The sequence below is a fragment of the Anopheles aquasalis genome, chromosome 2 (assembly GCF_943734665.1).
Source record: "Anopheles aquasalis chromosome 2, idAnoAquaMG_Q_19, whole genome shotgun sequence".
In the NCBI taxonomy this organism is placed as follows: Eukaryota; Metazoa; Arthropoda; class Insecta; order Diptera; family Culicidae; genus Anopheles; species Anopheles aquasalis.
In genome coordinates this window covers 87758147-87775646 of record NC_064877.1, presented here as the reverse complement: position 1 = coordinate 87775646, position 17500 = coordinate 87758147, and the positions used below count along the sequence as shown (strand labels likewise).

General features: G+C 49.3%; 1 protein-coding gene across 12 annotated transcripts in view; it reads left to right on the top strand.

Annotated features, from left to right (window-relative positions):
• The window catches only part of LOC126572608 (P protein), a 44617-nt gene that overhangs the window by 18380 nt on the left and 8737 nt on the right, over positions 1-17500 (top strand). For 2 of the 12 annotated variants that reach the window (XM_050232036.1, XM_050232047.1), the window contains one exon: positions 2573-2717. The exons of 2 other annotated variants lie outside the window; for them this stretch is intronic. In XM_050232036.1, the coding sequence (XP_050087993.1) occupies positions 2573-2717 (145 nt within the window). Of the gene's footprint in view, positions 1-1691; positions 1812-2064; positions 2718-14401; positions 14466-14549; positions 14567-17500 lie in introns of those variants that run through there. 8 more of the 12 variants (XM_050232041.1, XM_050232040.1, XM_050232037.1 and 5 more) reach the window with 6 other exon arrangements.

Below are 17500 nucleotides of genomic sequence, written 5' to 3'. Positions count from 1 at the left end.
CCCTCATCTCTCCATGAGTGCGCTCAAGATGGAGTCGCGAACATTATCCGCTATCGCAGCCCATCGTAGGTTACCGAAATGGAGGTCCCTCAGCAGCAGCAGCAGCAGTATCGTTTGGGTCATCATATCTTCCGGGTAGCCTTGATCTTGCACATTTGCTCTCACCTCACATGGCACCATCATGGCCATCAGTTTTGCGAATGTCTCGCGTCACCTGGTACCCGGTGGCTCTTGATCTTGAATGGCGGAAAGAGGCATCCAAGTGACACGCCACCGTTTGCTACCGTGTGCCAACTGTGATCGGCGATGATGATGCTGCTGCCGCTGCTGCCCCTCGGTGACCTAGGTTACGGTTGGATGCACTGACAGACTCGTGCGCCCTGCAACTCTTCGCCTACTATGTTGCGAACTCCATAGCGGAACGAATGGACAACACTGTGTGAGAACCGCCTAAAATGTGGCGGATGTCATCATTCCAGGGTTTTCGCATATCGCGTTTGTACGCGGCAATCACTGTCCGGTTTGGTTCGGTTTTGCTTCATTGTTCCGGTGAGTGAGAGGCGTGTGTTTTAACCAGGTTTTTATGTTGCTGTTATATGCACACTTTGTCCGGCATATGAATTGCAGAACGAATGGACTTATGACACAAACACAAACGCACGCACGTGGTCCCAGAGGTTCTCGTTGGATCTTGTGCCGACAATCTGGCGAAGGGCCGCGAGAATTTATTGCAGACTTCTCTCGGTCCGCTGATTGCATTTGGTCTCTGGTGGGGGGTTTGAATTCCTGGAATTCATGCTGCATGTCTTCCCAAGATCCCCCCGAAGAAACAGAAGATACATTCCAATGCTCTGATTCACGCTGCTTCAGCATCTCATATCATCTGGTGCTGGAATGAAGTTATGCTTTCTTATGGATAGCATTTCGAAGAGGAGCTTCTGCTGGTCAAACAAAAAAAACCTGTTCAAAGGTCACCCTCTGCAGCTCGAAATCCAACCAACATCCACCCGGAGCCGGAGGACCAGGAAAAGGGGCTAGTGAGACAAATTGGTCAATGAGCGGAGCTCAATCTGTGTCCCCACCAACTCAACGAAAGACAAAACACATTCCTTAATACCATCCATTACACCATCATCAGCATCTGAATGATGATCAGCATGATCGTCCGGCCGCTGGCCGCTGACCGCTGGCCGACTGTGCCTCTATTTCGCACTTTACACGTTTGCGAGTAAATTGCCGCACGCGGTCCGCCGCGGACACCCTCCGCAACCACAATCTGTGCTTTCGAGCCGTCTTCCGTTAATCACCGTCTTTCGTGGCGCACCATCGCGGCCAGCATTCACCGCCGCGCTCGCGCTAAGGTCGAGAACTTGAAATTGGATTTAGATTGGCACAGAAATCGTCACCACGGGCCGACGACGGGGTGGTACACCGAACCTGCAGAGCGCGAGCATCAACTGGAGGCCCGTCGCCACCACGGCCTTTCTCGTTCTCGCAACCGCACCGTGGCATCAAGTACTACTCCACGGAACACGGTGGTGCTCCCCTGTAAAAAAGGGAGCCATGTTCCATGGTGGTAGATCTCCAATCGGCCCGCACACACAGAGAGACAGCGAGCGCAAAACTCGTTCGTTGCGATCGGGAGCTGATGGTGGAGCGGCCGATTGAAACGGGACCGGGCTCCGCCGCTCGCTTCAGTCGCTTCAAGACCGTCCGCGTGTTCGGGAAGAGCTTTCGACCTGTTTTGCGTGCCGTAAAGAGAGAGAGAGAGAGGATCGAGCTGCTTCCTTTGGCGCAACGCTCAGAAAGCAGTAAGAATCGAGCTGGCCATCTTCCTCGTGATCTTTGCGAAAGTTTTTTCGTGGAGTGTGTAGTGCCTCCTTGGAGGTTTATCGAAATACACCGTTGCTTATCGTTGCACAGCCTCGTATCCAGCGCTAGGGGAGGGAGAGACTCCAGCACACCAAGCACGTAGAATTCATACACCTTCGCTCTCGGCATCGTCATCCCCGCATCAGCTTAGAGATTATTCAAATTTAATCCAGTATCGTTTGCGCACCAAAGCTAGCAGCTAGCACCGTCACCACAAGCAGAGTGCCCGCTAGACAAAGCATTCATTGCACTCCCGGAAGGACGCCGACCGATTATGACGTGTGACGTCTGTTGTGACTTTCTTGTGTGAATTTCAGTGCATGATCGTTGGCGCACTTCACGGTAGTTTCGCGGTAGTCCACGGCCAGCCAGCCAGCCAGCGATCACCTTCGCCTGTTCACCGGGAGGCCTAGAAGCATGATGAGGGCGGCGCGATCTGGCCAAGTGATGGAGTGATGCGTACCGTCGAATGTATTGTCGCCTTCTGAAAGTGATCTGGTATCATCTGAAGCTTCACTGGAACTAGTATCTTGTGACAAGAAACCAAGTCACTCCGCACAGTGACCTATCTTCGTTTTGCGCCTTTCTTCGTGCCTTTCGGGAGTTTGGGGCCGTGCCGTGTTTCCGTGCATTCCGATTGATCTGCTTTCTTCTCTTCTTCGTGCGCCCGTCCATCGACGTGTACCCATCGGAAACGCAGAGGCACGCGGCCAGCTGGTGCAGCTTTTTCGCAACCGGAAGATCAGCCACTGCCCGACGTTGGAGATGAAAGTCAAGGCCCCGGCCAAGCGGATATTTCGGCGCCGTGTCAGTAAGCAAAGTCTGGAAAGTTACCCCAAGCCCAAGTGAGTTGTTCCTTCTAAACAGGTTATCCAACAGGCCACTCCGTTCTCCGCCACTGCTCTTCCTCTCTACGCCACTCTCTTTCTTCTCTTGCCCCGGCTTTTAACACATTCTTAACATAGCTCCACGCGCCCGACAATCCAGCATCATGCTTAAGCATAGTAAATAACAATTTGAAAGGGATTTTACTTCCTTGGGATCGAGTGAGGGAGCTAATCTTGCAGCAAAAAAAAAGAAATACGTGACTTGTGCAAAGCCGCATAGTCGCGGAGTTCACTGACAGTCAGTGTTCGCGATCGTGGAGAATGTTGAACAGGTTTGCACACTGGACGCACAAGGTGGTGAGAAACAGCACCACTCATGGGAGTGATGACAGGATGACAGATTAGTAGCTTCCTGATGCGGTTCTTTTCGCTGTCAGTAATTTGTTTGAACGAAACAAATGACTATGAAAATGGTTAATGTTTTCTGACAACAATGGTCATTAGCACGATGGAGTGCAGTTCATGTGAACTCAGCTTTATGTTCCATTCATAATTGTGCCCTCACCGATGGGCTGCTTGATCGATCAGAAGTGCATCTTAAGTGGCTATGTAAATCATGGAATTTCTGGCTAGATTACAGATGATTGGAGACATGTTCACCTCAAAACTGTTTGCCAATCTAATTAAACAACCACAATGCAGTGAGACAGGCTGGTTGCGAAAAGAAAAATACATTGTCGTACAAGGTGAAGCAGGTCAGCACCGTTTGTTTTTCTGCATTTCTTTGAAAGATCATCATTGTTTGCTTGGCGTCCCCGTCGGACACACTTTGTAAGACATTAATCAACCGACACGCGAAAGCGATACTCCATCCTGGCGATCGGTGCAAGCTCATCATATTTGATCGCTAATTCCCACAGCAAATAAGCGAAGAATCGAGCGTTTGGTGGCGGAGTGCGTATTCGCGCATTGTGTTTGATTACATGACCGAGCCCGAAGGAGGAATGCCTTCATTTCGCAGCCGCCGTGCCAAACCATCACGGATTATGAATGAATCTGATTTGGACCTTAAGTGACAAAGGCCGACCCGTTGTGGGGTGGTACGTGTTAGGTCCGTCACGTGCCCGCCTTGGACCAATTGGTAACGCGTGAAATTGAAATGCCAAATAAGTCATTATGTATGCTGGAAAACAATATTCGCAAGTGTGGGGGTCGAGTGGCGAGGGGCACCCTTCTCCAGTCACCATCACCTCTTTGAAAGTGGCTCGGGGCCATCGTAAGCATAGGTTCCCATCGGTTTACGCCACTTGTCGCACTCCGTACTTTGATGGCCGCCCGTCACACCCGAGGACACGCAGGAGGTGCGCTAGATGGAAATTTATGTCTTTCTCCTATCAAGCGGATTAGTGCGACACGAGCGTACGCACGAGTGTCCTTCAAGACCCGCCGATAACGTTCGAAGCCCGGGGCCCGGGCCCCTTAGACCCCGCCAGATAATTATCTGGCGTCGATTGAGGAAATTGAAAGCAATGGTGCTCATCCGTCGATTCAGCTGACCACCGTGTTGTCGTTGTAGTAGAATTCTAGTTCTACTTTTTTTAAATCTTTTGTATCCTTTCTCGTTACTTTAGTTTCAAAGAAATGGGCTTGGTCGACTTCCATCACGCAATAGAATAGGAACACCAACATGACCGTAAAAACGATCATCAAAGGAACCCGGCGGAGGGCAAAATGGCCGTCAATCGACATTTATAACTGTCACAATAACTGACATTAATTGTTGCAGAGACGTGGCACAACTTTGTGAGCTGATGCCGGCCTTGATGAATTTGTTTCGGGGAGCATAAAAATCAATTAAACATGGAATGCGCAAAACGATCCGTTCACACATGCGCGCGCAATGCGTTCGATTTGATACGATCTCGTAGCAGCATCCACGAGCAGCGCGAGGTTTTCGTGCGATCGTTTATTTGATTATCGAACGATCTAGGCAAACAAACGAGTGGACCGCCGGCCCTGCCATCTTGAAATGAGGAGCGAATGGAGCGAAGAAGCGCCTAGTCTGTTTGTTTGACCTATGGCACGCGTTGGTTTGGACGACATCCGCGCCTAACCGCGCTCATTGAGTTTGGTCGTCATTTCAATCAATAAAGACCCATTCCGAGGAGACAGGCAGGCCGCCTCGCGTAACCGATCGCGTAAACGATCGCGACTACCATGACCTAGCCACCGTTAGTCATAGTCAACGGGTTGGCTCGCCCGCAGTGCAGTGACAGTTTCTGTCATCATCCCGCATCTCTCGCCGACGATGGTTTGACCCTAGAAGGCCGATCTCGGGATGGGATGGGAATGGAACTCAATTAAAAATACGTTAATCTCAATTGGATGCGTCACACCGCGCACTACGTCTTAGGTTCCCGCGAACTAATAACTCATAGTGCTGTCTTGGCTTCCAAGTGTAGGAAGATCCTTGAAAGCTTGAAAGCAAGATATTATGGCTCTGCAAGAAAAGCAAAACTTCTGGTCTCTCTCTGGTCGTCATCGATAACTAACGTCATTCGTGGGGCACGTTCCATCGTGCATCGTGATTACATTTGCATTCCCGTACCGGCCAAGAGGTTCTTGCAGCTCAAGGGGACTCCAGCCGGTCTCGATCGTCACGATAGTGAACGAGGAGCAGCTGAGACGGCTCGTAACGGACCCCGTACGGTCGATACTAGTAAGCGGTCTAAGCAAATCCACTTGGTTAGATAATTATGCAAAGAATAACAATCACGGCGCGTCTGGACGGCGTGTGCGGGATGATCGGGGACCATACGGTGGCCAATTGCTGATTTACATGCATCTGAAGTGAGGTGAGTCGAATACAAGTCGGTCAACCTACAGGTTCGAGATTCTTGCGCCAATTTTCACGGCCATCCGGGGGGACGTGAAACCGTGTCCGGAAAATGGCGTCATTTAGCGATCAAAGGGAATGCAAATCATGGCAGCCGGCAGCCGACCAGCAGCAGCATTACGGCAAGCGCAGCGATTACTCACTCGATGTGTGCAGGTGGTGGCGCGGCCACCGTCGTCGTCGTCATTTGAAAGTCGATTAGTCATCCGCGAATTAGTGAACGGACAAAGTGGACTACATTCCGCGCTCCACGCGCTACTCAATCGCGCCTTTTCAATTTAACAATGATTTTGAGAATGATGTCGGCAATAACAACATGGCAGGAACCGACAGGAAAAAGTGGGAAGAACCCTTCATTTGAATTTCAATTACACACCCCGTCGTCATCGTCGTCTAGCGTTAATTCATTAGTTCCTGCATCTCATCTGGTTGCATCTCTCAAGCAAGGGATCCGTTTGGTTTTAACAACTTTTTCCCGCTAGATAAGCACGCGCACACACAATGCGCGGTCATCCTGTGGTTAACCACCTTCCAAGGGAGCTTGGTTATCAGTAAGGTGTGTGATTGCCATACCATTTGCGTCGTAAAACCCCGCCATTAACCGGGTCGGTTGGGCCTTTTCTGTGTTATCGAGCTATCGAAACGGTTCGACTCGCCATTCTTTCCATGGAAAATTTCCTGACCTCAGTAACCTATGGCCAGCCACAACAAGGCTTGAACGATGCTGAAAATTATCATAGCAAGCTGTTAATTCGTAAGTGATTGTAATCGCCCAATCCCCCTCCCTTTTTGGCCACACTGCAGTTGACTGTTTGTCGTTTATTAGATTCAATTACCAGCACCGTGCTAATTTTTTATGGTTCACCATCAGCGGCCCAACAAGCTATAGAGTCTATATATAGAGTTCAATATTTTTGGGGTAACGTACTAATAGGTTACCAAAACATAATAGGTTAAAAAAAGTTCGAAGTTGTCGAAAACTTCACCTACGTAGGGTCAAGATTTAGCACCGATAATGATATAAACCAAGAGATTCGCGCTGGGGTGCTAGCAGCCAATTTCTGGAGGCCGTATCTTAATGTGGGTATTTTTATTTAAAAGCTGCATCTTGAGGGACCAAATGCCATGAAATTTGGACTGAAAGTCCCTCAAAGATGCAGCTTTCAAACAAAAATGCCCACATTAAGATAGCGCTTCCAAATTTTTTCCCATGCAGAAAGTCCTGTTTACTTTGCGACAGACCATATAGTATCAGTACTCACATACGCCTCTGAGACTTGGGCTCTGTCCAGATAAGACGAAGCACTCTTATCCGCGTTCGAGAGGAGAGTTCTCAGAAGGATAATTGGCCCCGTATGTGAGGAGGGACGATGGAGAAGCCGATACAACGCGGAGTTGTACGAGTTGTGTGGCGATCTCACTGTCGCGCAGCGCATGAAACTAATCTAACCGTCCAACGTGCGACTAAATTATGGTGGTGGTGATGGTGGCCGCTGGTTTATCTGGCGTTTTAGCATCGTCGTTCTCCATGTTGCTAATTAACCGGTGTTCCAACAATCAATTGGACAGGGTTGAGGGCTGCCAAATGAAAAGGAGAATGTCTACCACCATGCACCATGGAGAACGTGATGGAGACTCAATTCAAGAAACAGGTGGCATGTGTTCGTGCTACCATTTCCTAATCGGTGTCAGCCACGTGATGGTGGTGCTGCTGCCTTTAAGCCATTCAGTTTGAATTCAATTCCTACATTCCAAGTCAATATATTGTGCCTGTTCAGTGGGCTGCAGATAATATTACAGAACGCCATTGCATGATGCAATTACCAGTCGTTTGCTTAACGAAAAGAGCATCTACCATGCTACTGTTAGCTATTAGTGCCATCGACTACCTTTACAAGTTTGCTGGTGTTATTAGCCATCCAAAAATAACCCTCATTACCGTCTCACGGAAGTCTGCACTCCCTACTGTTATCCTTAAACTCCAAAGAAACTCCAAAACTCAGTTCAAGGTGGCGCATCGGAAGTGTCAGAAGAGAAAAGGGCTCCCAAAAAAAAGGAGGTTAAGGTGACGCGTCGTTTCACATCCCCATCGGCCAAGGTCTGTGTACCGCGTACCTTTCACTGGTTGCGCTCTGCCCCACTCCACCACCCTTTACCAGCCGGTACCAGCAGAGTACCAAATGCAAGCCGTGGCCCTCGTCAGGATATTGATCCAACAAACACAGTACACGGTAGACGCCGGGTAGCGGATGATGGCGTGTAAATGACTGACAAACTGCTGCTGCTGCTGCCTCTATTGCATTTTTACCATTTTGGTGCATTGGCTATGAACCGCCAGAACTCTCCCGGGGGACCGGCAAGGAGCGGGGCTTAAAATCATATTAGAAACCCATCTGCTCCACGCAGCCACGATTTACGGTAGCGTGCGTAACCCGTGATCGCGTGACAATCGTGACGTTCTGGTGCTGCTGTTGGGCGCTTTCAAATCCAAATCCACTTCTCTTCTATCTGCACTGAGACACAACGCGTTGACGACAAACAAACAAACGATCGTCTGGTCGCTTCAACTGGTGTGTTTGCGCATTGTGAACTTCCGTTTCCACGCCAGCAAGTGGCCGGCGTGTGGAGTTGGCAAACAAAAAGGGTTCCGCTTCGTTTCGGAAGCCAAAATTTGAATGTCAACAAGGCGGCGGTTGATGTTGAGGTACATTCGTGCAAATTCGTGTTCGCGTTCGCGTTCATGGAATGGAATCACACAAAAAGGCTACCGATGGGCCACTTTTGCCAATTATCAGCTCCACAAAAAAGCCCCGAAGCTCTATTGATCCCTCAACGCTATTGCGTTACCGTTTTGTGAACCTGAAAGCGAAGGTAAAGAGTTTTTGGCGAATGCTACCTTGCAACTTTGGGGCCTCTTTCTATGTCACTCTGAGTCCGGTCACGTGATTCATAAATGAGTTGGCTAACAAGCTACGAAACGAAAGCGTGGTTTTCCCCTGAAGTGGATCGTCTGCAATTCGTCTCCATGCGTCGATCCCAACCAAATGGACTTTCTCGTTGAATAAATCAATGAGTTTCCGAAAACAATCCCTCTCTCTCTCCTATACGACGTGTGCATGTTTGGTTTGCGAGGAAGGAACCGAAAGGAACCTCTTCCTGAATACAAAACTCGGATGCAACCGGCAAATGCGAACAACAGAGAGCAAAAACAAAACATTAATAAAGTGGGTGAAATAAACACCCGTAAAAACCGCGAATCGGACCGCGCCTGGCGCATGCAAATTGTCACCACCACCATACCGGTGACCCTGATTGCAGGACAGCAGGGCGCCGTGGCACGCATGATGCTCCGCGCTGGACGATCGATGCCACGGACGGCTGAGCGAGGGAGAGCGCGTCACGAGCTACGCATCGCTGATCGTTTGGCCCCGATTGCGTTCCCTTTCCACGCCGCTCGACGATCGCTACGACGAGCTACGAGATGATCAATTTACAATGTCTTCTTGCTGTGACCATTCGTGGTGGGTTTCGCGCGATCACAACAATGATTGGCCCTGATTGACAGTGCCTGCGTGTGTCCTTTCAGCTCTGCACGCGTAGTTCTCCTCGACCACACGAAACACAATCTTGCAGTCACGTTGCACATATGAGAACGCGTGCGATCGTGGAAGATTCCGCGGCAAATGAGGAGAGTACCGTATGGGTATGTGGTTTTAATGAATTTACTTCCAATGATCTTGGCATCATCGTTTGGGGCACAGGGCTTAAACTGAACCACAAAACCACAGAATACGGTACCAGAGACGTGTTCGCTTCGTTCACCATAGAGTGACACGTGCAAAGCGAACAGAACTGATTTGAAGCCTTCCCTTTTAACGTGCCATAAATCAACATATTATGTACGAAATATAAGCTTCAGACGAACAATATTAGCAATGCAGGTTGGGCTCTTCAAAAGCAGACAGAGGTAATCTTTGTCAATTTTCCTGTTTGTTGTACCGATGCCAAACTAGGCTTGAAGTCAGGGGAAATCCATGCTTGCTCACCTCACTCTCGAAGGCTCTTTAGGGCTAGTTCAAATGGTGCATCGGTAGAAGGCACTTGGGTTAGTTTCCTAATCATGACTCAAGTACCTCTTATCAGCTGGATTAAGACGGGCAGATTTTTAATTACAATTCGAACGTGATTTCTACCATTGAGTTGGGTATGAGTGCATGCTCGTATCTCATGAGAATTTCATAAGTTGAGGCAGGTGTATCGTGTATTTACACGAATTGGAATACCCTGTTCTCGAGGGTCTAACGAAGATTTAAGAGGACGATTCCATGAAGACAAGTTCCTTGAAAACAACAAGAAACCCTCAATATAATGCTTCAACAAATGTAAAAAAACGAAAGCGATGAGAAGTTCTTCCATTCCTGATGGATCTTTTATGATTTAACTACATACGGTAGGGATCATTGCCTAACAATCAGTCTGCTATCATTACCATATTGTCCCCATCTCCCTTCTTGAACCAGACCTGCGTAAAGCCGGTGACTGAAAGATGAGACTGTTGTTGTCACTCCGGTGCTTCTTCTCGCAAAGCAAACAGACGATGGACACGTCAAGGATAGCCCACGCCTTAACGTCTGGGTCACCGAGCGAGAGCCAAACGGAGCTGGCAGGAGAGCGTGCGACGGGTTCAAAACCCTCATAAAAGTGTGTCCGCGTATCGGGCTCCTAATCGCTTTTATTGCTTTTTATGCGTTTTCCATTTCCCTTTCCCCCATGCTGTGGGGAGGTTATGGGGCGCGGCGACAACGTAATTAATGTCCATTCTGTGCCCGGTGTGTCTGCATCCGACGACGGGCAGCGTTGGCGCTGTGACGTCATTAAACCGACAGACCGTCAGAGAATGGACGAGCGAGCGAGCAAAAGAGAGACATTAACCTTGACCAGAACGAGCTGCCGAATTTTGTGTTATTCCTCGCGGTTTGAGCGCGAGCGCGTTGGAGTCCGTCCGGATCGATTGGCAGCTTTTCACTTTCGGTGGCGCGGTTTGGCGCCACGACTCCTTCCAATCCCGCCGTCCGCGTGTACGCTTCGTCTTCAGCTGACCCTGTGGCAGGTCGATCGAATCATTTTACCATTCGCACGCTTGCACACGGTGGTCAATGGTGGTTAGCGGGGTGTTTGGTGGTGGTATAAAAATAAACTCCGCACAGCATCGAGGCGCTGGTGCGGACCGAAAAAGGGGTTGAAAGGTTTATTTTCTTCCACCCAAAAGGCCGCCCCTTTTTGGGGTGAAGGACGTGTGACCGCCGGTCAGTGCGGAGAAGGTGATCGCGAACGCGAACGCACGCACCGGAACGCTAAACCCCTGAATGTAGACATTACGCACTATAGTGAGTTTCTGGAGCCAAAAACTCACTACGCGGGTGAGTGTTGATGCTCAAAAAGTGAGAAGCATGGATTGGCGTCTCCATCGGCCATCGAATGCCCGCACGATAGACTTCTGCGCGCAAATTCCCTCACGAAGTTGTTAAATGATGCTGAAAATTAGCGACCAAATGGCAACAAGTGTCCTGGCGGCGCCGACGTGGTCGTGGCAATTGAATGAAATGCCGCCCATTCTTCGCTCGGTTCGTCTACATTCTACTCGCGCCCGTACCCTCGGGGTTGGGTTATTGCACGTTCTGGCACGCGATGATAGTAAATTCATTCGGAAACAGTTCGGCATCCAGTCAACGGGCCAGTAGTAGTAGAAGAAATAAAAATAGAAAACCCAACGGCGTAAAGGAGATAGTCAGTTTGTGTATTTGTATGCGGAATGGATAGAAATAGTGGTCGCCTTGATGGCGAACCGGACGAAACATGATGCCGCTGTTTACCATATACGTCAGCAGACCATCCAACGGAGCTTACAGGCAACTGGTGGCCAGACGCGATAGAGATCCAGAGATAGATCCATGCTCAGTGCTTCCGCTATGAACTACTTCATTTTGATAATTAAAAAAACAAAAGATAGAGCAGACAATGAAAAGACTGAACAAGGGAAAAGCGTGAATCAGCTTTAAGGCTTAAGGCGGCATCCTCGCCTCTAAACCACTGCAGCGATGACTCCGTGACGCAGTGTGACGCCGTTCAATTCAAACTAGCGAACTCGGGCGTCATCCGGTGTGTGCATTGACGCATGAAATAGTCAAAATTAACGGCTGGCTGATGCAATGACTCGTATCGATTTATCGGTCTTTAACACCCAGCTTAAAGGGATCTTTTCCGGCAACTTTATGCGCCAACTGCTCCTACTGTACTGCGCTATCGCGATATGTGCTGAGCAGAGACCGCGAACCGGCGGTGTTTCGACGCATTGTCTTGTCGAGCGGTTCTTCTCCCTAAAATAGAAACCCTGAAATGTTCGTCATTTTTGGAAGCTTCAGGGTCAGCAGTGGATTTCGCTTATCGGAACCGTGATCGTGGTTTGTATCCTACGATAACACATCCTCGGCGTCGCCTGGTCCAGCACGTGCAGAAGTGAACAACTTGTCGGCCGACCAGAGGATTAAACGGTGCGATGAGTTTTCGTTATCACTCGCAGTCAATGTCGGGGATAAACGTTCGTTTCTTTTCGTCGCCGTCTGAGGATGACATTTGCAAATTGGTTATGGGGCGGCCACACCTGCCGATACCGTTCGGTGGCTAAAGGAACGCGTGCAACGCGTCTTGAGCCGAAACAAAAAAAAGGGCTAAGCCCGGAAAAGCTTTACACAGATAACGCACCGCATAGATAGTGTCTGCGATGCTGTCAGCCATGCCAATGCGCATCCAGCCGGTCCAACCTGTCCAATGTCCAGTAGCCGGTACGGTCTTATCGAATGCGGTATCGTTCGATGCGTTGTCCCTGTGGCGAGCAGTGTAATTAATCGATTGCTTCATTTTGTTCCGTCCAACCATTCGATAACGCATCTGAGTAGACTAGTGTGACATCGTAGTGAGCATGTAAACACGACGGCCCCAGAGTGACGACTAGATTGGCCACGAAAACACGTCAACCAACGAATATGCCTCCAATGGAAATCACTTATGTCTTTAGCGATGGCGAATGGAGAAAGAGGTACGCATACGGACTCGAAGGCCCCCCTGCCAGGAGGAGGTCGTAATTTGTGTTCATTTTGAAATGGGACGAGACTGCACGTAGAATGCAAACCGTCGGTCGTCGCATCGGTCTGACCAACGGTTGCTGTTGCTGGTGTTGAGGATGGTCAGTGCGGTATGGTGGCAGCCGGTGGAACCGGTTTCAAAAACCGGCACCGGATCTTTCGGCGTAAAGTGTTGGTGTTTGGCTGGAATGTGCAACTCGTGCAAACACCATTTATGCACGTGCACCTACCGATCGTTGTCGTCCAACGAGTTTGTGTCATTGAGGATTGATGTTTTAATTTCAACTTTACCTCCGAGTCACACCGAGCTGCCTCCGGTGTAATGTGCGAGAATCTAGCCTCTGTCTTCTTAAAGTTAATCAGCACATTCCTTGCATAATTGTCTTATCTCAATGACGATACTCTCCTGTTGCTAGTCGTTGGTCCTTTTATGACAGTCTGTCTGAAAATAGGGCATCATTATGCTGACAATCATAATTCAGCAACGTTTTTAAGTGCAGCTATACATATGCTAGGAGGGAAGGAAGCAGTATTCAAGAGAACAAGCACACACGAACGATCATCAACATTAACAGACAGAGTTTAAATTATTTCTTAAGATTTGTAGAACAAAATGAAGATATCGCGAGCTTCTCCTCTTCTGGATTAGCATTTTTAAAGACCATTTTGTTAAATTTATCCTTTTTACCATTTCTTTCATTATGCCTTCCTTTCTGTATCGTTTTTGATTTCGAAACTCTTATCCCTCATTACGTTATTCTTGTTTTTTATCTTTATTAAGCTGTGATGATTCAAGTTTATTAATTTAATCTTCATTCTTCGTCCTCGCATCGGCTTTAGCATTTAAATGCCTTTTTCTCTTTTGCGTGTCTGTCCCTTGCGAAAAAGAAAACCAAACACTAAACGATGCGCGATGATTATTCCGGCTCCGACAATATTCCAACATTCGCGGGCGCGTATCGTGGATTCGAAGCCAAAGACACAAAATCGGGGGACATTGCGCGGGCGACACACATTTTATTCCCCCCGTGCGGACCTCTCGACGGTCTGATGTCGCGCTCTGTCGCACTACATATGACCGGTCAGCATGGAGCGTGCGTTCGTATGGTCGTGAGTCACATTTAACACATTTACAACGCGGTCACGCTATTGGCACCGGCGTCGCTAGTAGTGGACGATCGTCGCACGCGGTGCTGCAGCAACCCGTTGGCAAGTGTTATCTGTGTATGCGTCTGTCTCGAGAGAATGGGAAAACCTTTCAAGAGCTCATCCGTCCATCCGTTGACACGCCGCGCTCTACGAGAGGAGCCGCTCCAATCCCGCTAGATCCCACTAATCCGTTGGTGGAGAGGGAAAGCGTGCAAAAGGAGTGCAGCAGTGGCAGTGGCAGCAAAAAGCATAAATTTTAAACCATCCTCCGTCCGAAAACACACACCAACACACACGTGGGGCACACCTTATCTCCTTTACACCATCACACCGTGGTCGTGGTCGTGGCCGTCTCTGTCTCTCGCACTGGCCGGACGCACTACTATCTGGCCGTCGCATTGATTTTGCCTCTCATTTCGCCAATCGCCAACTGCCGGAGCTACTGATCAGCCGTTAGCCGTTAGCCGTTAGCCGTCAGCGTCAGCGGCAATGATGGCGGGTGGTGTAGTCCTTCACGAACGCTCGATCCGAACGCTTGTGTCCGGCGGTCCCCAGCTAGAGGTCTGGTGGTACACGAAGGTACTTGCGCGCGCGCGCTCGCACGCGATCGGTGCATCGGTGACTACGATCTGGCGCTCTGGATCTAACAGTGACTCCAAAAACGGTGCTCTCCGATTCCTGTAACAACGAAAAACAAAAAAAAAATCGCAGCACGCGGTGTGATCAATCGCGACTCCGTAGCAACGCGGAGTGAATGTGATTTGTGCTGATCCAGTGAATCCATTTGTGCTCGGGCGTTGAATGAAATATTAGCCGACGAGAAGCAGTGCGAGCGGGAGTGATCGATTATTGTTGCCACTTGTTGCGTGTGCAGTTCAGTGATGGTGCATCAAGCGCCCACAATCCCCTCGAATGTCCATTTTCAAGCTCTCAATCTCTGTTGTATCTGCGTTCGATCTGTCCGCCCGCAACCATGACCCTCGATAGCGCCGACGGTGCCCTTCAAAGTGGCCACAGTGGGCCCATCTTCCGTTTAATCCCTTTCGTCTTTTAAACACTTTTCTTCGCTAGCTCACAGCAAGATTTACCGACCAGCATGGTGTGTTTCGATTTGAAATTGAACGAAAAAAAAAAACAAACGGGCGGATTGGCAGCTGCCCTCTCGGTCACAGTGGGTTTTGCGCGCGTTTTTTTAATAATTCTCTTCGAAGCATAGCAACCCACGGCGAGGACAACCGGCAGCTTCGTAGCTTTGTTTTTGTACCGCGCGCCGCAGACCGAGGATAATTTTATCCAACAACTATCTGCGAGGGTGGGATTGAATTGTATTCTTGGCTCGATGCTGGTGTTTGTGCGCGTATGCGCCTTCACCGCAATCACGTCTTCTGAATGGTCTGAAGATCATGGCGAAGGTGAAGACAAATTCCGTTCATTTTCCTCAAAAACTCGCATTGACAGGGCGAGCGCCCGCGCGCGCGCGCGCAAACACCAAACCTGCTCGCATACATACAGCGGATTCCCCCTTGTGACCGAGAATCCCCAGCCGGTGGCCGGATTACCGAAAATAAAGACATCTTCCCATAGGCGCCAGGGCAGTTCAAAGTAGAATGGATGCCGGTGCCGGACGTTGGTGGCGAGTAAATATTGGCCCGAAGAGTTATCACGCGCACGCAACGGTCGCGGCACGAATTGATGGTTCCCTTGTCCGTTTTCGTTGAATCTCGGTTGTTCTGGTTCTGGTTTTTTTTGCTGATAGCCGACCACGAACAAGGAACTGCAAACACGCTTTACGCTTATCAGCCGCGTGGTGCGCCTGGCGTGACAGTAATTTGATCCTCGCCGAGCAGGTCAATTAGGTTGAGACGGATTTGTGAGACGCCAAGAACGCACACACCTGTTAAAAATGATTGATAAGAGAGCAAAGGAGGGGCGATTCCGTTGCTCCTTCGTTGAGGTGCTGGAAGAGGCCAAAGTTTATCGTCAGCTCCCAGTAGCCCCATTGGGCGGGCTTCCGTGTAAAAAAATAATGTGGTGATATGCAGTGTACGATAAAACCGGGGGACAACCTCCGATATCGAGCGAGATGATGATGGTCAATCCATCAAAGGGATTACAGATTTCTTTGTACTGGAACTGTCCAGTGCTTTGTCGATGCTGGAGGGCCACCACGTTAATTGATTTACAGCTCTGCTCAGCGGGTTTCTATTTTAAAGTTGAGGAATCAAAAGGTAACTGGCGCACGACTTGAATGCGTGTACCACGCGCCGCTGGCGAATTCGTTGTCGGTCAATGAGTCTCCTCACCTTAACCTTAGGTTTCTTATGAGGAGGAGCAGGGAGCTCACGGGGAGTGATAAGGGCAGCATGAAGCTGAGCCCTGGTCGAGCGATACGGTTTCACCATTTCACCAGACTGGAAATAGACCCCGGTTCCAATTTGGAGTCCGTACCTTTGCCCTTTTCTCTATCTTTAACCACGATTTGGAGTAAGCAAATCCTCCCCACTGTCTAGGGTATTTATGTGCAGGGCTAAATTAAGAGGCTTCAGGTTGCTCATTCAACAATGAGTTCAGATGCCCAAAAACTACCTGTTCGGACGCTTCTCCAAGATGGTCCTTTGCTGGCGCTTTGCACGAAAGCAGACACCTTTTAAGGGATGGCAAGCAAAGATGTCACAGTGACAAGGGTACGGATGGACACATAGTGAACGTCACGAAAATAGGAAAAGGCTATCAGATTGGGGGGGCCACCTTTATTCACCCTTAAAGGATTGCAGATTTAGCATTGTAAACCATGCTAACCACGAACTACGTCATCGTTGTGTCTGTTCCCGTCCAGTAAAAGTCACCAAAATGGCGCGTCGTGGCCTCCTTTGAAGGGAGAGATAGAAAAACAATTTTATGCTCCATCGCCACATCGACAGACACAACATGCGGTGCGTTCCCCCGCCTCCCCCAAAGCACTTGTTTGTGAAAAGGATTACGTTGTGCAAACATGTTTGGCCAAATATTTGGCCATTCGGTTGCACGATTTTCTTCCACACAGCACGAAGTTGATCGACGTTATTCTCGGTTTGCTGAAACCTCCACCTGGCCGAAATAACGAACAATTGTCACAGCCACAGAAGCTGGAAGAATTCTGAGGATTCAAAAATTCACATCCAGCCTGTCTGAAAATGATGTCGACCAACTTTGAATTCATTGAAATCCGTGTGAGGAACTCTGTTGCTCTGAAACGACTTGGCTGGCCTAATGGGAGGGCTTTTCAAGCAAAGTTTTCCCGGCAAAATAAAGTTTTCTTGCAAAAGAATGTCACAAACCTTCCCTAATTAAATGATCACCCGAGTTTCCGAGTTCGTGTACAGTTCCTGGAGCTCAGAAACGATTGAGATAACGATAACGAACGATGGAGTGACGGTCCATTCGACATTCTGTGGTATTAAGAAACTGAAAGTGGCATTCCGCGTGGCCACTTAACGTTGGGCATTGTGTAATACACGTGCTCGCCATGCTTGTGACATCAGCCTGGCCACTCTGGCCACCTTCCGCATCAGCGCAACAACCCGCGACGTGAAGCGAATTCTGTCAATCGCTCCTCCAACGACCGTCAGGGCGAC